This window comes from Mesitornis unicolor, unplaced genomic scaffold, assembly GCF_000695765.1.
Source record: "Mesitornis unicolor isolate BGI_N332 unplaced genomic scaffold, ASM69576v1 scaffold14012, whole genome shotgun sequence".
In the NCBI taxonomy this organism is placed as follows: domain Eukaryota; kingdom Metazoa; phylum Chordata; class Aves; order Mesitornithiformes; family Mesitornithidae; genus Mesitornis; species Mesitornis unicolor.
The window spans coordinates 41,249-62,938 of NW_010168951.1; the positions used below are offsets into that span (position 1 = coordinate 41,249).

The 21,690-nt window shown below is 40.6% G+C and overlaps 1 protein-coding gene across 1 annotated transcript in view; it reads right to left on the reverse strand.

The window, feature by feature from the left end:
- Nucleotides 1-21,690, reverse strand: part of RNF150 (ring finger protein 150) — a gene marked incomplete at its 3' end in the record, with an annotated part of 86,818 nt that overhangs the window by 14,268 nt on the left and 50,860 nt on the right. The window contains exon 2 of the mRNA XM_010179213.1: nt 6,649-6,899. Coding sequence (XP_010177515.1) covers nt 6,649-6,899 — 251 coding nt within the window. The remainder of the gene's footprint in view (nt 1-6,648; nt 6,900-21,690) is intronic.

The following is a 21,690-nucleotide window of genomic DNA, read 5'->3' on the forward strand; positions in this document are numbered from 1 at the left end:
ACTTTTACTATTCCAATGAGTAGCAATGCACGTAACAAGTCCACTCTTTGGGTATCCTACTTCTTTCCTCTCATTTTTTAATGACACTTGTAAAAAATATATTTTTAAATGAGGCCAGGGCTGGTAAGTAGAGTGAACAGTGGACTCAAGACTCAGGAGGTCATCATTCTTATGTTGTTCCAGAACTAGTTCAAGATCTTCAGCAAGATACAAGTGCCAAAAGTGAGCTGTTACTTTGTTAACCATCAAAAACATGACTCTTCTGCTGTTGTCTTAACCTGCAATACAGTTGTCTACTTTATAAGAGCAATGCAAGGTGTAAAAATTAACCTAAAGCATCTGCAGCTTCTTACAGGTAAAGCACTACATATTCCCGCAGTAACATCCATAGATAATAATTTGCTTTCTCTTTGCCTTTCTATCTTCCCCTCCAGTGGACCATGAATTGCTTACCATGTGACGTTTCTGACTGTTCTCCCATATTTCCAAAACACTGTTACTGTGCTGGCAGGGTCACAGCCACTCAGGATTAAAGTACGTAATAACAGCCCAATGTAAAACAACCTGTTCTCAGAAGCTGAAGATGGAGATGCCTGCTTCTTACAAGAGCAGTTCATACAACCACTGCTCAGCAGAGCTACTTCTGCACCCTGTGCCTGTTCAGTCTGTGCCTGTATCAGTGCTCCGAGGACTTGGCTGCTGCCTTGTGCTCCCAGCAATGAGGCAATCTGGAGACAGACTCACAGGCTGGAAAGGTCTTTGAGAAGTCGGGCACTCCCACCCCCTGTTCAAGGCTGGGTCAACTTCAAAGTCAGAGCTGTGTCCAGTCAAGTTCTGAGCATCTCCAGGAAGGGAGATTTCACAACCTCTGTGGATAATTTGTTCCAGTGCTTAGCCTCTCTCACAGCCTTTAATATACAAATGGAATTTCCCTTGTTGCAATTTGTGACCACTACCCTTGTCCTTTTCTGTGCACCTCCGAGAAGAGCCTGGCTCTGCCTCCTCTCCAACCAGCTGTTATGCAGCTGAAGGCTGCAAGCAGAGCCCTTCCTCCTCCTCTGCTCCCCCTTCCCTCAGATGTCATGTGCTCCTGTCCCCAAACCACACTGGTGACCCTCCTCCTGGCATCCCCACCAATAAATGCCTTAAACGTTTCTCTTCACCTCTCCTCCCCATTCATGTTTCCAGCCATGTGCTGTTAGGCAGGAAGGAGACTTAGGAGCTCTGGTGACTCAAAAGACATTCAACTTTCCAGGCTGGGAACTCGGCCTGTGCTGGAGTTCAGAGGGGCCTGTCAGCGGGAAGGGTTTCCAGCTGGAGGGGCTGAGAGCATGGAGCCAGAAACGGCAGGAAGCTGGATGTAGTTTGCAAACTGGGACCTAATCGCCATACAGATACGATTAATAAATTACCACTTTGTTCTTCAGATTCAATTAAAATCACTGAATTAAATTTAGGGAGTAAGCTTATTGGATTCGACAGACATGGAAGAGTGACAAAATGTATGCCATGCTGAAAGCAGAGAGCAATTTCAGATCTGGCTGAAGAGGTGAAAATTAACTTGGCTGTCATATGAGATTTACATATGAGCTTTCCAGCACAACTAATTATTACACGTGAGGGAGTATCTCGTAGTTGTACAACATGTTTTCTGCGGTACATTTTTCTCACAGTCTCCCTTAAATAAAGGGATCAGATGAGAGCTGGAAACATTTCTTGCCAGCTATTTGTTTCTCCAGTGTAAATCAAAGACAGACTGATAACATACAGCAAGACAAGAGCCATTACGTCCTGCTTCAGAAATTGCTTGTGATTCCTTTTTATCATTATTATTACTTAAACTAATGAAATGTCTCAGTTCTTTTTTGCACGTTTTTCAAGAGGAAAGGACAAGATTAAAGACTCATTTACATCTTTGATCTGCTTGTTTTCATGTTTGCTTTCTCTTATCTATCTTAAATAGATAAGTTCATGACTTACATGCAAACAAGAATAATTTAGGTTTTGAAAGAACAGGAATATCTTGAAGTCAAGTCATACTTTCAAAGGATTCTTCTATTTGACTGAAAGCCATCCTATCACTAACCAATGATTTCCCCTAAAAGATAAGAGGCATTAAAATAGTTTAAGAGTTTAAAGTGAGGCTTAGAGATTTATAATCATAAATCCCGTAATCGCATTAGCAAGGCTGCAACACTCAGTATGGAACTGGAAGGAGTTAAACATGTCAGATGCAGTGGTCTTGTGGAGAAGGTGACATTAGTTAAAAAGAAAGGATAGCAGCACACAAAGCATCTCTTGTCTGTTCTGTTGACCATAGATGCTGTGGAAGAGAAATTTTGGTAAGTGCTTCTCTCCTAATGATTTTACTAAACTGTCACCTTTGCAGGGAGAAGATTGCCTTGTGCAGAACGAAGCACACCATCAGGACAAGGTATCAGACACATCTGTACCACTGATCAAGTTGGTGGACTGCATCGTGGAATGCATCTTCCCAAGATTGCTTCAAAGATGATGACTCTACTCAATGGCCCAAAAGTCTTGTTCAAAGCCATGGCCAGCAGCCTTCCTTCTCAGAGGACTGCTTGATCCTGCACATGCTGCCAGTCATGTACTACAGCAGATCCTTCCCTGGAGATTAACCCAGGATGCACAGGACCCTCCTCAGTCCCAGTGAGATCACTCCTTCCTTTGGATTTCACCATTCCCCAAAACTCACAGAGCCCACCTGGTTTCAAATTAATTGTACAGAAAACTTCTTAACAAGAAACCAAAGAGAAGAAATGACATGGAAGAAATTCTGCCAACAGGTCTGGCATTTAAACATCATCCCCTCACCATCCTCTCATCTCACAGATGACAGAAAGAGAACTCTATTGTTACTGGTGAAATATGAAATCTGACACACTGACAGGGCTGGCTGGGCTTTTTTTAGAGTTTGTGTCCTGGCTGTTACAGGGCTGAGACAGCAAGTCACATTTTGCTGAATTATCTCCAGGACTTAACTTGTCATGTAATTCCAAACTCCTTTCAATTTGCTCTGCAACCTGATGTCTCTTGATGCAAACAATTCCCATAGTCTTCTCATAGAGAAACTCTCTCATCTTCAGGAGGGCTCCAGGAACAAGCCACTGAGGAAGCAGATTGCCTATGCTTTCCTTACACAAATGTATCCTCTTCATATCAAAAGGGCGTATCATCAGGGCAAACATCTACTTCCTGGACATCTTGTTAGGTGGGAAAGAAAGAGGAAACCTTGAATATTACTATCTGCCTTCTACTTTCACATGTACCGCACAGTTGTCTGTGCTAAAGATACTCCTAAAAATTAAGTGTACTAAGATAAAAATTGAAATCTAACCGTATCTGTAGCTGACACCCTGGTTGCAGGTGCACAAGGCTACAATGGAAGACAGATTTACGCTTCACTGCAGAAATTTGCAGCCAAGATGGGACAAAGGGGGATGGCCATTCAGTGAGAATCCTTGGAGTCTTGATTGTCCACCCATCAAAATCAGGCACCTAACTGGAGTGAGCTGTCTTCTTTCTGGCACATGAACCTGGATTTGGCACACATGATGAAAAAGAGTGGTGGCTGAAGACGTGCACGTTATATGTCCAGGTTTCATTTCACTGAGGAGTCACAGGAACTGATTCCAGGAGATGCTTCAGCATTTCTAGCTGCCTCTCTCACTAGCTGCACTCATTGCTTTCTTGATGGATAATTAAATCAGTTCCTTTTGAGTTTACTGCTTGATCAGCAACTTATGCTGGGTGCAAGAAAGGAACTGAACCTGGAAAGGAGGGTCACCATATAAAAGAGGACAAGATGGCAAAGGTGGTTATGAGGCTTGACAAAAGGACACACCATAGTTGAAATGGGTCACAGCTTGGAAGAGGCAAAATTGAAAATTACTTAGGGACACTTGGAGTGATGAAGGAAAGATGTCCAGAAATCTTGCTTTCATGTAACAGCACAACACCCCTCCTGCTTGGAGATAATGACTTTTTCTGACAATCATGCTTTGCAGTCAGCCACACTGTCACATCCCCTCAGCACAGTGCCCAGACTTCCAATCCAGAGGTTGAACTGCTCCTGGTAGGAGCTTCAGCATCAGCCAAACCTAGGAAGGGCATGCATGATAGGGGTTAACAAAAAAGTCAGCATAGGTTCTCATTTGACGCAGAAAACATAGGCCCTCACAAGCCCTTGATTTCAAACTGTGGGATTTTAAATCATTCAGATGTCAAAATGAATTTAATCTTTAAAACTTTGTTATTTTAACTGAAGTCTAATAAATGAGTCACAGTAAGATTTTATTGCATCGTGGGGTAGGAACTGATAGTACAACTTTCTCTGAATTGGTCAACTGCCTCTCCCTTCATCTGCTGCTTTGTTTATCAAAAAATGTTGACCTTTCCCTTTGGATGAACTTTATCCTGAAAATATATAATACAAATAGAAGGAAGCATCTTTCCTAAAACTGGCCAACAATGAAGGTGCTTGCAACACATGCAAGGCTTTCCTACAAGTAAGCACAATACTTTCATACAAACAGACACATGCAAGTTATAATGGCAAGCGCTTTTGAGCACAGTGATGAAAGAATCTTGCTCTGGCAAAGCAAGACAAACTATTTTTCTTGTATATGTCTGAATATTCAATATATTAACAGCGAACTCTGTGATCCCATCCTTGTGCTACAAAGACAATGTGTCAAAGGAAAAAAAAAAGAACTTTAGGGGAAACAGAGAACAACCCTCACGGAAAGGGCAAGAGCAAGCTGAGCTCTTCTGAACTACATACATCATTATATTCCATAGCCAGGACTAAAGGAAAAAAAAACAAACCAAACCAAACCACAGCAACTCATTAACACAAATGGGTGGGCTTTGCCTGTATATTGGTATGAATTTTCACACACAAAGAGCTAATAAAGAGATTAGAGGAGATGACTGGAAAAACTGGCCGAATTAAATACATGAAGAAATTCTAGTCTGCCCCATATCATTATTACAACTTCAGCAAAAAAACCCCAAACAATAAATAGTTTCTTAGAAGGCATGCTTTCTTATTCTTCAGAAGAAGAGAACTAGTATAGCAACAAAGGTATCAAAACCTCTGCACAGGACAAGTGCTTGTGCACATGTTAGTCTTGTTTGAACTTCGGAAAGAAAATACTGAAAAGGAAATCTGCTTGAACAAATAAACCTATCAGTTCCAAACTATAGCGAATTACCTGAGTGAGCTTCTTATATTGCTGGGCTTCATGTTTCTGTATGTCTATTTACACTGCTAATCTGCCTGTAGAATTACCTGATTGAAAGCACACTTACAGTATTCGTGTACCTAAATTAGGCACACATGTGCTTTTGCAGTCAAGCATTTAAAATTATCACAGCCGTTACAATCACAGTGAATGTGCTGCCAGCGATGTTCAGATTCCAGCTGGGATAGTCTCATTCTTGCTATCCAAAATTTCATACCGTATATTTAAAAGGAAAATATATTCTTTCTGTCTGTAAACACAGAGCAGCTGTTGTCTACTGAAGAGGATGTGTGAATGTCAATGGGGCAGGGGGTAAGGGATCCCTATACGTTAAGTATACATTACAGAGTGTGTGGCAGTACTTTTCTCTACAAGATGATTATTAACGCTCTCAGTTTTACTTTTTCTGCAGAGCAAGCAAGCAATTCCCTCTCCCAACAATAATTTATTAAGGGTCTAGAATAATCTCTGAATTACAGTGTATTTTTTCACTGCAGTGAAGTGGTTATCTCCTCAGATTTCATACATTGATAGCATTTTCTACTGTACCATTAAAATGAAATGTAGAAGCCTCAGCTTCACAGTTCTGCTGATGCCAAGATAGTTGCAACCAGACAAGAAAAGATAAAATTTATTATTATCAATGCTATTATTATCCATTGCTGAACTACCATAAAGATGCACACTGCTTTATAAATCCAGAGTGCCTCAGGACCTAGGGCTCATTCCCACTGCTGCTGACTTCTCTCCAGCGCTACAGGTTTTTGTGTCTCTTTCAGGGGGTTTGTCAAGATACCAAAACCAAACCCAAATAATATTGGTGGCTGTCACTACAACACTTGTATCATCAGGGAACACTGAAGAATGAACAGGGATGTGTCTGCCTTTCAAGCCCAAGGCCCTTCCAAAGAATACTAACATGAAAACACTTTCTGTTCTTTTTCTTCACTTATCGTGAACCCTTGTTTCACACACATTCATATACCTCACTATATTTTAGTCATCATTTTGATCTCAAGGATCATTACTTATACAGATTTCCATTTCACTTGGCTATATGTACCAAGGCAATCTTTTTGCTAATAAACATTATCAACTTTCTATTTTTTGTGGGTTTTGCATGGGGGAAATCTCACGTAATAAATATAGTACATATTTATGAATTTCTTTTTTCACGAATCCCATCTATATTGACATAAGTCTTGGCTTTTCCCAAACAAAGGCATTTTTATATCCCCATACTTTTCACTTTCTTGTGGTTTTTTAGTTGGTTTTTTTTAACCACACATTAACATTTTCCTCAAATTTTACTTTTATTTTAAGCTGAATCTCATGGTGATTTTTTGGAAACACAAACAGCCATTCCAGCACTGCTCACCTGATTTCTGTCTCTGGCATTTGCGTAGCGGAACCGCTGGATGTAATAAAAGACCAGCCATGCCAGTGAGATGATCATCAGCACAATGAAGGAGATGGAGACAAACACCACAGAGGTCCGGCTGACGTACTTCTGCAGGTTGCGTGTCCCGATGGTTATGTACATCATCACAGTAATGTTCCTCTCCAGGAGGCTCACTATCTCTTTTCCTTTGGGTTCAGGAATCATTATTGCTACAACATCTTCTAGGCCTGTTAGACAGGAGAAAGAAAAGAAACCTTAAGTAAAAAAGGGTGATGACCATGGAATAAAATGACAAGAAGATGTGGCAGAGTAAAAAAACCACCCAAACAAAAAAAAAACCAACAAAGCGCCAAAAGTAATAAAGCTCTCCTTTCTCCTGCTGGTTTTCACCAAGAGGTAAATCAGATGGATGTGGTAAAGGTTTCAACTGGAACCAGTTATGCAGTGAGTTCCTATAAACTAATCTTGGTAAGATCTTTGCTGACTCATCTCATTTAAATTATACTGTTGACTCATCTAATTTAAACTATACTTTTAACTCAAGAGGTTGGACTAGATGATCCTTGTGGTCCCTTCCAACCTGGTATTCTATGATGCTATGATTCTATGAGATACGCAAGATGTGTTTCATGGGTTGACATAAACACAGATTTCCAGCACTACTGAGTCTTCTCTAGAAGCACTGCAGAAAGGGATACATGCTGTAGCCAGCATCCTTCTGTCCAACACTCCATATATTTATCATAGCCCATCTTGCAGGGTCATGAGTCTGCCAGAGAAGCCCCTCCAAAAGCCATATTCAGACTTGAAATGCTTTCAATCCTACATGGTTTCACAGCCCAAACGCGCCAAAGCACCTCTGCCCCCACCTGGGGCTGGCAATAGAAAAAGGCTGTGGGGCCAACAGCAGCTTGACACGTTCCCAGTACACCCCCTGTCCTGTGTTGCTCGAGGCTCCCCACAGCCTGAGCCCATGCAGACATCTGGGAGCCCATGCTGAGAGCTGGACTTGCCAACTGATGCAAGTTTAAAGTCAAGAGCACTGTTTTATTCCACAAAAAAGTGTCACTGCAGCCCAGAGCAGCCCCCACCATGCAGTTTGCAGCATGGCTCCACAAAAATACAAGTCAGCGCAGCTGAGGTGGCAAAGGGGTGTCTGCTAATGGGATGTGGCAGGGACTTCCTACAGTCCTGTCAATCTTCCTTCAGCCATAACTCTGTGAAATGGGCCCTCCATCAATCTATCAAGCCTCAACTCTGCACCAGCTTTCCTTTCTGTACAGTGCTATTTCATTTCACTTGCATCACATGCTGCTGAAACACTTTTCCTTTCTTTTATGTGTCCTATGTACATGACAAATATAGCCTGAAATCATCTGGGATTGGGCATCCACCACATCAGTCTCCCTCTTGTGAGACTTCATCATAACACTTCCCTGATTATGAACAGGCCAGTCAATGAATAGGGGGAAATCAATAATTTGGCTGAGTCAAGAGTTTTAGATATCCATAATAGGAAACTTAACCTTTCTGCTGATACTCTTCCATATAGCACTAATAACTTTCAGCTATTTCCCTTTATTTGTCTAATAAAAGCCCACCTTCAGCAGCCAAGACAAATCTACCTTTGCAATTCTTCTGATACCTGCTTATTACAAGAGGCTAATGTAAACATTACCCTAACAGCCTAGAGGGGCCTTGCCAAGCCTCAAAGTAGCTGAGAAGGGCGCTGGTGTCATGCCAGTAATTTTCCTGCAGTCAATAAGATAAATTGTCTGGAGCAGTGCTTAGCTGTCCACATGCCTTCTTTTGTTCTCTTTCCTTTCTTTAAAGAAAGTAAAAAATTAAAATTCACTCTACAATAAAACAAAAGCAACCACCTCACACAGGGCCAAGAATAACCCATAGTGAAAAATCCCACAGCCAAAATTACTGAAATTAATTTCATCAACTCCTCTCAAAATCCACCACTCTGACCCACTCACTTATCCAGTACAGACCTCTAACATTACCACCCAAACAATCTGAGACACTGTATGAATGATGTTACCTGAAAGCTTAGGCAAGTGGGAGACACAGACTAAACCATTTTCAGCAGAAAATATAGGTAGCATATTAACTGTTTAATTATCCTTAATCTTAAATTCCTTTAAAAACTCTAACAGCATGTTTAATTATGTTTAATTCAACTGAACAGAGCTTAGTGTATTTCAGGACAATTGTAAATAATGGGCACAGGCCACATATGACACGCTGCAAATGAAGAATTCCATTCAATTCTTCAATCACAAAACTAATATTTTTGTAATAATAAAACAAGCACCCCACAGTAATGTCCTATCTTCTTTAATATTAAAGTAGTGAAAAAGAGGGAGAAAAAAAGATTATGATCTCCTGCATAAATACGACCTCATTCCTGGTTTTCACCGCCTGCCCTTTCTGATGAAGCTACAGGGCAGCTTTCTGGCTTCAGTTCATGGTGGAACCGTAACTGGTTTTGAACAGGAGTGCAGCCAAACGCCTCCCTTCTCTGCTTTCTCCATACATCTCTCTGTGAGGATTGTCTACTGCCACCTTGGGCCTAGAGCCTTTCAAAATACTTTACAAAACACGAGATACAAAGTAAATGGCCACGGATATATGCTAAATAAAATGACATTTAGAAATGAAAAGTAGAAGACGCAGCTATTGCAAAAGGAAAGCAGCTGCTTTTATTTATTCAAACCCTTAATATATTCAAATTCCAGGCTATCTGGTTATTTTCTTGGAAAATGTTACCATTTGTAATGAAGCATTCTTAGAAAAAATAACCAAATCAGCAACAAATAATAATCCGTTGGGTTTTTAAAAAACTTTTTATTGAGTTTATGATAATTTATCCAAGGCACTACAGAGAATGCTATTTGATCAATCAAGTCATTAAGCTAAGTTTTTAATCTCAAATATGCTCAATATTGGGAAGAAAGGGAAAGGGAAAGGGAAAGGGAAAGGAATTTATTTCCCTTTCCTCCCTTATATAACAAAATATTTGTATTATCTCAGTTTTAGTACCTAATGACACACAAGAAGCTCCAATATGTATGAAAACTATACGCACACGGAAGACGAGCAATAACATAATGAGACATTAATGTCAGAGATGGATTTCTACACCCAAGTACACATTTGCTCAACAGACTTCAAAAAAGAAAGTATCTGGTAACATGTACTGATGCTTCTCTTGTGAGTTAAATGCTAATGATGCCTTTCATAACACACACAGACAATGGTAGCTGCATTTTGTGGTACTCTTGCTACTTACCACATTTCTTTTTCTAGCCAAGATTAATGCAGATTTTGACATGGATTTTTAAGTAGCTCTCAGGATGAAGCAGAGATTCACAAATCAAAGGTATTCAGGCTGCAGTGAATGTATTTTTTTTTCTTTTTTTTTTTGGGTTTAGGAAACATTTAACATATCAGTGCTCTCTTTATGAGCCAATAACAAAACATGTAAGGCAGAACTTTCAGGCATTTGGCATGATTCAAGACACTTTAACTTGCTGAGGCATATTCACCTAAACAAATATTTCTGGGTGGAGAAAATGTGCTGCTGGTCTTCAGGCTGGTAGTGTGCTGCTAGGCTCCTCATCCCATGGCATCAGGCAGGATGGCCATTGCCATGGTTACAGGTGGGGACAGGACAGGCCCGGGCATTGCTGGCTCCAAAGGGGCCATCCTGGGGAGCTGTGGACGGGCTCAGCCTGTTTCCCAGTCACTGGGCCAAACGTGTAGTCCTGTGGCTAATCCATTGAGAGCACAACAACCACACCAAGCTGTGGCTACTTCGTTCACTTACAAAGAGTTGTTCTGCAATTAATAGGTTTTGATATACTGAATCCCCCAAGCACTACACCTTCCTGGCTGGGTCATCCTGGGCTCTTCCTTAGCCCAGCCTGCAGGAGAAGGAGTCCCATCTCCTAACTGACTGCTAACAGCAGGAGGGACCATGGAGCAGTGATGAAAGCAGAGAGCGTTTTCAATGGCAATATACGCACTTAGGAAAAAGACCTCAAAGACCCTCTCCAAACCTTCCTCCTCCCCACAGTACTTGGCTATGGAAACACAGTTTAGTTGGGATGCTTTTTATGTGAAATTGAAATCTTCAAGTGTAACAATCCCCTGGTGATCATTTCTGTAACAGTGGCTTTTGTAGAAGAAATGAACAGGTTTTACAGCCAGAAGATGTACGTGTATTTTCCACCTTGGCCACAGGGTCTGCTGACAAACCTGTGTTATTTCTTGATTCTGCTCTGGGAGCTTCAGGAGTGATACTGAAAATGGTCCTCTCTTCTAATCAGCAGCCAAGGCCCAGCAGTGGCAGGCCTTAATGTTTTGTCAAGTTTTGATGGAGGCTGTAAAAAGTTGTATATTTCTGACACATCTTAGAAGAGATTATTTAATTCTTTATGCTTAACAACTGCTAGAAGTCAGAGAAATAATTAATTGAATTATTTGAGTAGAATTCTGATTTGGAAGGCATATAGTTTTCGCCAAAATATCCTATCAAGATGTAAATAAGGATTTCTCTTATGTTGTACTTCAAAGTCAGGTACTAAGGTATTTCCTTTTACAGATTCTGTGACTGAGAACTCAAACGCTATTTTAGATTTCAGAAATTGCCCTAATAATACAGACAGTGTTCAGTCCTGCTCAGAGCACAGGAATACAAACATCACAGGAGGGTGCAAGAACCTAAGCAACTCTTCCTTTACTTTCTTGAAGAAATAATTTCACTTTTAGGAATCAATTTCAGTAACTATCAGCTAATGGTAAACAAAACAAAACAAATCCGGATCTAAACAATTCACCAGCCTGCCCATGCCCAGCTCTGGAGCATCCTCCCCGGGCTCAGCCCATGGTCTGTGGGTCCTGCCAGCCCCATGCAGCATGAGCCAATTTGGCGGGCGTGCTTCCTGCAAGCTCAGCAGCGCTCACTCCGCACAAGGACTTACTGTGCTGCCAGCCACGCCAGTGCTTTCCTGCCACAGCTCCTGCTGCTGCTTGTGTGAATGGATCTTATGGTATGATCTGGATTATTTGTAACATTTCAAAGCAAATTTGGAGCAAGGCACAAACTCTCCCTCCCCCCGCCCCCCTCAAGAATATTATTTTCTCCAGAACATAAGCTCAGCTGAAAAATCAGTACTGAAGAGAATAAAAAGGAATCTATGATGAAAGTAGATTGTTGTAACTGCCTAAGCTACAACCAGGAATGATCTGTTGGGCTAGTAGAAGTTACTACTTTTTGCTACAGACCTTGTTCTCTTTGAAAACACTATTGGCTTTGTAATTTGCTTTCTTTACAATTACATTACATAGGAAACGGTATATAGGTTAATCTGATGGCACTTCAATTGAATTTTAATGCTATGTAAATTGTTCTAATATTTTCATAGTTGCAACAAGGGTTCCAAGTTTTTAAAACCATCAAATGAGAGTTCAGTCTTAGTTCTTCTGCCATGTATGATGCAATTATAAATTGACCAGAATATCAGCTGTTGCCTGTTTTTCTCCTTAAAAAATAAACATAGGCTTATATTACATTTTTGTGAACTCAAAAATTACTTTTGGAAACCAAAGCAGCATTTTAGAAAAGCTGATTTCTGAGCTTCACCAATTTCAGAGAAGCAGCAGCATAATATTGTTTAAACAAGGCCCTAGACTCTTACGTAGGCCAACTGGGAAGCATTACCAGTAAGAAATCAAACTGAGTAAAAGGACTGTTCCCTGCAGGAACTCTCCCTTATGGGGCATTCATGGCATTCGTCTCAAATTGAAGCATAAGTAAATGAGAGTAGAGAAAAAAATTGGTGAAGAACAATATATAGCAAGTAACAGTAATATATAATCAATACATGATATATCATAGGTGAAATGACTACAAACTGTCATTTATAATCTCTTGCATAAACAGTCTCAATGCATTTCTAATGAGGTTTCATACAGGTATGGGCAACTACAGATCAGGTTGTCCAAAGTTATTGAGTGAGGTTCCTCACTGAAGACTCATATGCAGAAAAGGCAGCTCTGAGTAAAATAGGAAGGGCCTCACATGAGAAAAGAGGAGGCTAAAAGACAGGATCTTAGTGCTCCAAAACAGAGAGTCACCAAGTACAAAAGACAGCCAGCGACCACAAAATGCTGGAGGCTGACAGAGCAGCTCTGGGGAGACAGGACTAAATGTTCATTCCGCACTTACACTACTCCCCTAGCAGCTGCTGTTGCCATTACAAGAAACATGATGCTGGGAAAGACAGACCTTTGGTCTCAAACCATAGGCTTACTTTTATGTTAACTGAAACTGAAAGTTTTATCCCCCTTTCACAGAAGAAAGACCGAGTCAAGTCATGACAACAAAACAACTGAGCAAAAGTCAGAAGTCTGATTAAGCCAAAAAGTCCCTCTGAGCCAGAATGGGGAAACCATACCTGTTTCTGTGACTGGTGATGAACAAGAAAGGACTGGGGCTGAAACAGCTGGTGCCTCTTGCTTCTCAAAGCCCCAGTCAGGGCTTGAATCAAGGCAGAAGGGTGTGTTTGGTGCGGAGGCAGAAGTGTGGGTCAGTGGCTTGGAGCTGCGCACTATGTAGTTGAGTATCAAGTGTTCAGCTGCCACTACGGGGGTATGAACACAGGAGAAAAGCAGAATAAAGCAGTAGCAAGACATGAGATGCACCTGCTGGCCTGGACAGACAGACTGCATCACCCTCTTCACTGAACATCACATTTGGGTCCTGCAGATGGGCCTGTCTACCACCTCTCAGTGCTCATTCCAGAAAGGTGTCACTGTCACCAGGGGCAAGGGATCAGCGAGGTTTTGGGAAGAATTTCACCCTACAGGGAGGGATGGCTGCAAAGTGGGATGCAGAAGTCTTTGCCTACCCACTTTTGAGGCCATAGGCACTGTCTGCCCCATGGTGCCCCCTGTGCAGCAGCCCCACTCTGCCCTGTTGGTGCAGGAGCGTGACTGTTCACTGTCCCCATTGCTAAAACCAAGACACACAGCATGTGGGCAGAGCTAACTCCCTTCTAGGGTGCCCAGTCTGAGAGGACAAAAAAAACATGCAGGGGAAGGCCAGAAGCAAAGACAGCATAGCAGCACGTAGCCCCATTTTTGTGGATATCAAGCTACTGAAGTTATCAGGACATGAGTTTTCACCATATAATATTTTTATTTGTATAACTTTAGAGCCCTTACTTTGCAATGACATAGGTGCTTTCATCTCCCCTCACTCACATTGCCAATTTGTTCTCCTTCTCTGTTTAAAAGCAGAGAGATATTTTCTTCGGCTTATCCTCTCCCTCATTTCCCGCTTATCCCTGGCACTGTTAAGCACTCGCCTTGGTCCCTTGCCCATCTTCCAAAACATTTAACTGTAAATCAGGTTTCCTTATAAGGCAAATGCAGCAACCAGGCAGAGAGGAGCAACACCTTTTCCCTGCAGCACTTCTCCCATTTGTAAAAGAAGGGAACTCTCTTACGCAATCTTTTTTTTTTTTCCATTGACAACCTTACTGTCTGAAACGCTTTTCATCACAGAAACACAAGTATCTCGTAGGATAATTAAGTGACCTGTAAATAAAAAAAGTCTTACTGATTAATGACTGGTTATAGTATTTAAGTAATGAATACAAAAGTTTCCTATTTGGTCCTGAAGTGAACAACAATAACCTCCAGCAGAGCTTCTCTCAGTTCATTTCTTGTGATGCTAAAACCAGGAGAGGCAAGATGCCTCTGGCTGTGATCTTTCCAGTGAAAAGCAGTCTCAGCCACGGTTTGTTACTGTTTAGGGACAAAGAAATTTCTGTTCATGTTTTTGTAATCAATGCTGATCTTGCCAAGGCTGAAAGAGCTCCTTGACTTCCTCTAAATTCATGCAGAAACTGCAGCAAAGGAAAAAGAAGTAAAAAGCTACAAAACTCACAAACTCAGCATGATAGTTGCATTTTCCTGGGCTTGGTTCCCACAGCATCATCTCATCAGTCTGCTGAACTAGCCAATGCTAATGAACCAATGCAGTGTTAATTTATTCACACTTAATTACAGAAAACAGGTGATTCTCTGAGAGGTTTCCACAGATCCCCAACTGAAACCCAAGGCACAAATTCTTGAGACTCTGTTATTGTAGCCAGGAGAGTACTTCATTATAACTGCTAATCATGTGTACCAAAGATGTCTCTAGAAATCTCCCTTGTTTTATGAACAATATATAATGCCAATGGCACATGCCACTTGTTGTAAGTCCTCTGTTCTGGAATTTGCATTGCAACGCTTTATGATATTTTTCATGCACAAGGTGATCAGAGACAGACTCCTTACAGCTCGGATATGCTCCAACTCACAGCAAAATATAGTATGGGGATAATTTACTAGTAAAATACAACCTTTTCAGAGCAGTGGCAAAACACATGCACCATCTAAAGCAGAAGCTGCTTTGCTGTCTTCAGTGGAATTGTGCCAAAACAAAGTATGTCTTAAATAACATCTTAAGTAGGGTAGATCTCAATGCAACACAAGCTAGTTACAGTGCCTAGCGCCCTTAGAACAGGTATAAATGTATTTCCATTAACAGACGGGGAAATGAGAGCAAGTGTGTTGAACAGCTCCATAAAGGTTCATGAAAGATGAAGGCAGAGCATCTAAAACCCAGTCTTATCCCTGAGAGGTAAGCAGCACCAATACTCCTCCAACAAGGCAGGATGAATAAGCAGAACTGCAATTCCTCCTTCCAAACTTTAATCCTTGACAATATAAGATGACGTTTGGTAGAAATGCAACCTACAGGTGTGCAAAGATGCATGGAATACTCAAAGATAACATGAGAGAAAAAAAAATTACTGACGCTGGAAGTAACTGGAGCTGCTGTTTGCACTATTAAATAACCTGCATGGGATTACATCTTGCTAATAGAATTATGTGCTGTTTGTGTTTTGCTACCTTCATGAACAAAGAATACTGAAAACATACAGAAAATTAGGAAATAAGCACAAGACTATGCACAGGAAAAATGTAGCCATTATCATGCAGATTAATTACAGTTTCTCACCTAATTTTAGAGACAGGATCAGTGATTTTTTTTGACAGAGTGACATACTCATAATGTCAGAGAAGGTGTTAAAAAAGTTTTAGTGCTACATACAAAATAAACATTTGAACCTGGAGAGTAATATATCATTAGAAGATTTCTAAGCCATTAAAAAATGAAAATAAAAAAAAAGAGGGAGAGAAGGACACGTATGCAAAAATCACAGCTCAGCTGAAATGCTTGAGTTCTAAAATGATTTTTTTAACTATAACACAGCTAAAATTACCTCTTATACCCATGAGACATCATCTGCAAGTCTGGCTGAAAACCATTCAGTAAAAGAAATAGATGAGGACTAGGTAGTATTTTCTTAATCACCAGTCCCCACCACCAGTGTCCATGATTGGCAGTATATCAGTTCCAAGTGCTCTGACCCTTGATTTCCCCTGCACCTTCCTCATCTCCCCCACCACTTCCTAGGTACAGCAGGTCACCCCATCGGCTAGCAGAAGGTCTTCCACCCAGATTATTACACAAGGACAGCTCGAGATTCCCTGTAACCCCCTCTCCCCTCCTTTCATGCTGACCCAAGGATGGGGCACCATAGGCTGGAGGGAAGGAGACACAGGAGAGGCACAGCTGTGCACATCCTCCTCCTGCACCATCAAATCTGCTGCTTAGAGCAGCCTTATGAGGCACCCTTTTTTCTCCAGAAAAGGTGAAGCTTCACAGAAGCGGCCCTCGGGTACCTTCGCCTACAAATCCAACACAAAAAATCTCCAAACCAAGAGATGAAGACACCTCTGACTGAAGTCACATACTACAACTGCGGTGGCTCTGTGTGGGCCAGAGCGGTTTGCTATTTAAAAAGCACAGACAACTGGAAAGAGTAGAGAGCTCGAAAACAGCACAGCACATTTGGTGTGGTTTTAAGCAGATGCTGCTGGGCACGTTCCAGTTTGAGTGACCTCGAATTAGCTGAGCATGAAACAGGTTTGGAGCAGCAATCCTGGAACTGTATAAAAATTACTTCAGGGGATTTCCTCCTTCCTCACTCAGATAAAGCTTCCCCAGAGGTGCAAAACCACTAACTGCCTTTATTGCTCTGTGCAGGGGGATGGGATTAAAAATAACTGATAAGAGCAATGAATTAAAACAGAGCAAAAGAAAGAAAACAGTGAAAATGAATGGTAAAAACAAAACAAGAAGGACAAATAAGCCAAATCCCACACAGAAGGCCAGGAACACATTTGGCAGAATTAAACAATAAGTCAAATAAGCCAAATCTGAGGCAGAGTATCACCAACATTGCAAGTCCTTCCAAATTGCTCAACATCTCTCAGTGCCATTTGATTTTTATGGGAGTTTTACAGACCTCTACAATATGCACCCGTAGTCATCTCTTCCAAGTTGAATGATCCCCACTTTTCTCAGCTGCTCCTCATATGGAAGCCTTTCCATACCTTTGAACACACATTTACATATAGGGGATGGATAGGTTTGATTAACAGTGGCACATTTGCCAACACTTTCCAAGGAAGAAATAAGTCTTCAGTGTAAGCTGTAGCCACAAGCCTGAACCTTCTTTGTCACCTCACATTAGTGTCACAGGGATGACTGATGCTACACCAAACAGGGCAACGTTTGTAGCCTCTGTCTGCTTATGAACTATAAAAAAACCCAATTGCCAGTGACTTCCTGAATTAAAGAAAGAAACAAAAATCAAGCAAACACCTCAGAATAGACATGTCTTACTTTGTTCTACCTCAGATATAAACAGGAATAATAAAGTCCCTCTTGTTTTTACTGGAGAGATCTCCTTTGCTCAAGAGCCTTGTCAGGGAAACCTGCCATCCTCAGGATGCTGCTCAATCTTTGGCCTCCCTTTTCAGGTGGCATTGTTAAGGGGACCCATTCCACATGCTGAAATCAAAAAGGTAAAACTAATATAAAACAGACAAAAATCAAGGCAAAACCGTATTATTCAGATAATAAAATTCATGTCCATTCTCAAGAAATCAAGTCAGTCATTTCATTAGTCTCTAACACTGTTAGTTTTACAATTCTCCAGCTGTCCCTGTAGTCACTTAGGGTAAACAACACTTAAAATGTCTAATGAAAAAAAAATCAAGCAGAAGATAAATGTTAGGTCTTTCCTACATTATGAACAGACAAAAGCTTAATTAAAACTTCTTTTCAAACTGGTAAGAGTTAAATTGCCTACACCAATGCAAATCAGGTTAAAATGATTTTTAAGGACATCAACTTCAGAGAATGTGTGAGCTTTAAGAGTAAAATAAATCTTCCAGGGCCTCTTTGTACACCACAGAAAAGGTCTGGCAGGTAACAAACTTGATTTTTAACTCTGGTGTCAGGATTTTCTAAAGACAAAACTCAGTAACAGTTTGGTTTGTACGATAAAGATGACACAATAGCAGGAATAAAGACATAATTAAGAACAAAGGAGAAAAAAGCCACCTTAAAAATGCTGCTTTGATGCAGCGAGAAGTTTGCTTAAAATGACTCCTAGACTGTTGTTTTGTTTTGTTTGGGTTTTTTCATCCATTAAGGTATCTTGGTGTTAATATTCTTCTGACTGACTGATTCAGCTGTCAGCTCTGTAGTCTAGGGTAGAGCGCATTTAACCTTGTCTGCTTCTTTTCAGTCTCAGTAAATAACCAACCTGAGTCCAGGCTCACATAGCAAAAAAATGTGTGGAAGCAGCTAAAATTCCCTGTTTACCATCACAGCTTCTAAGCTTGCTCTACACCAGTCTTTAGCAGCACCGGTGAGTTGAACCAACCTGGTTGGCACCAGGGGTTCTGGTCTTCTGTATCTGACCCTGCCTAGCAGGTCTGGTCCTACCGAATGGTTGGATGCTATTCTCTGCAGCTCTAACACCATGATCTTCTCTCCCCAGTGGCTGTAATGTAGTGGGTAAAGTGGTGTTTCTTGGAACCAGGAAACCGGACTGGGCAAACAAATAAGCGAGGTGAAGAAAAGAGAATAAAAGAAAACAAAAGAAGAAAAAAAGAAAAGAAAAGAACCCAACAAAACCTGGAAAGCAGTTATTCTGGCAGGATAGCCAACCAAACAAAAAAATGCCAAATCAGGGTGGAGTTCAAGGGTAACCTTGTGGCAAGAAAAAAAGCGTGATCCTGGGATTTATAAACAGGAAATAGTGAGCAGAAGCAAAGAGCAACTGAGAGGAACAGCAAAATAACACAACTGCTCACGACTGCAGAGAAAGCGTCTCGGGGAGACCTGAAGAAAGCCAGGAGCTTTGTTTATTGAAAACAGGACTAAGAGGTGACTTGATTATATGCATACACATACATATCTATATGTATATGTGAGCACATATATACACATACACGTGCTCTGAATGAAAGAAAGTAACAGTTAGTTAAAGGGCCTTTGTCTACCTGGAAAAAAAAACCATAGTTAGAATCAATAGCTGGAGTCTTAAGGTTGCTTTTTCAAATGAGAAATAAATCACAAATTTTTAAACTGTGACAGTGATTAGACAGAGGGAAAAAGTATTTTTTGGGGTGAGCATCTCATTTGAGCTGAAAAACCTATTCAGGCAGTGCAGGAGAAACTGACTGAAAGTTGATTATCTTTAGTAAACAGGTCAGATTAGAAAAACGTAAAAAAACACTCTGCAATTTCTTAGATGTGCATGCCAGCTTCTCAGAAGCTTTAAAACTTGGGATGGTAAACTTATCTGGTCTGATTTCAAATGCACTCAGCTATCATGAGAAAAAAAGTTTCCAAAACATGAACTTTTCTGTTTCTTTCCACGTGGACAGAAGGTCAAACAAGTGTTCAGCAAGGATGTGTATGTGGCTGTTTATTCAGTAGTCAGTAATACCTGCCACGGCAACTGTAACTCCCATTTGCATTTGGGCTTAAAGTAACACAAGTGCTGAAATGAGATTATTTGATGGGAAATTCAAGATCATCAGACACTGCTATTCACATGTCACAGTCTCACTAAAGAATTCCTTAATATTTAGTATTGAGCTGTTCATTCCTGGCTCTGGCAGCGAGACCAGAGAGGCACCACAAGCTGCATGTTACAAAACACACAGGCTCTTCAGTAAGGTGATGTTCCAACTTCAGCACAGAGCAGAAATCCTAATTCAAAACAAGAAACAGAACAAACAAAAACAAACTGAAAAGAGGAAAAACTCCACAAGTGAAACACAGAAGAAGTGTTTTTTCAGCCTTCAACTAGACAAATGAACCATGTGAACCCAGGAATAGTTGGCAGTGTTAACTAAACATCAAGCTCTGCAAGATACACCCACCCTCAGCTAAAACTACAACACATCCAGCCTGAAAATGTTTTGAACATGCAGGCCTTCTCACAGAAAAAAGAAAAAAAAAAGGAAAAAGAAAAACAACCTTCAATGGCATGTGAAAGTCTAAATGTCTTGGAGAAAAATATTTATACTTCTATAGAGTCATGCTGTTTATCTCTCCTGATTTCACATGGAGAAAGTTGTTGGAATGCGTTCTAATGGAATACAGAGAAACAATTATGCCCTGGGATCTTATGATTATTAAATCTATGTGGAGCTTGGATGCACAGCTTCCTGTCAAAATCTTTGTACTGCACACTTCACTATGACAGCAATAAAAACACCTCAAAAGCACATTCATAACATATGAAAAGCAAATGTCTTATAAACCTTATTTTCCCACCTTATAAGCAGGGAGCAAAGGTATGTTTTTCCATTCAGAAGTTATGCATCATTTTTCCATAAAGTCACCTCTCCCGACAATGAAAGACAAATCTCTCACTGGCTTAAAATGATGCAGAACCAGACCTTTAGTGTGTAAAGCCAACTATGGAAGGTCTACTGAAGAGAAGAAAAAACAACTACCACCACTGAAAAAGCTGGGTATTTTTATTTATACACTGATTCTATTTTCTTAGCACAGGATATGAGCAATTCCTATTGACTATATATGGAAGTCAGAGACATCCCGGAGAAAGGGAACAGGGCTTGAAATGTACTGGCAGGTGTAAGAGCAAAACATTTTCTTAAAATGCTGTATTATGTCCTGGCATTTTATGGGTTGTCATTGTCAGAAAAGCAGAACTGAAGACTTCATGAAATGCCATTTTAAACAGCGTCTGAATGAATCACTGCTAGATATATGCCCTGGCTAAAACAACTCCACAATCTCATTTCAGAGATGTTACTCCCAAAGAGTTACTTAAAAGGAGTTATAGTTACTGAAAAATGTTCCCCCTGCAGACAAAGAAATCCCACTTCATCTGCTCAGTGTATCCTTTTTCTGCTGTCGTCAAAAGCATGTGGGCATGATAAGAAGAACAGGGTTATAGCTCTGAAGTGCTTTTCAGATATAACATCTCAGTACTTCTTCAAAAATACCATTATTTTTATGCCACCATTATCAAATCCTTTAAAGCTGTACGTTTCATAATTGAATGATACAGAGAAATTAATCGTCTCTATGCTTACATACAATGCTTTTTGGCCTTTCAAGTATTCTCACTGAAAATGCAGACTTAAGAAAATATGATTCAAATCAAGTTGAGATATCTCAAAGCACGCTAAGAGATGCAGGATATACACACAACTGCATATTTCTGTTGGTATATACTACATTGGGCAAAGAAAATCCTGTGTTTCTTAAAACCTCTATTTATAATACCAGGGCAGCTAAGAATAATCTCGTTCAGTGAAAATATCAGCCAGCAATTTTATTTCAGGCATTTTTCTTTGCAAACAGCTTTAGTACACTTCTCCTGGGATTACTTTTATTCAAAGGCTCTAAAGACATTTACTAAGTGAAGGTTGGAAACAAAATCAAGAAATAAAACAGCACAGCCTGCCCCATGGGGAGGTGCTCTGGACTAATCAGGCTATTACTGTGTCACTCCTGTCTGCCATCCAAGGATTAGCCCGGTTTCG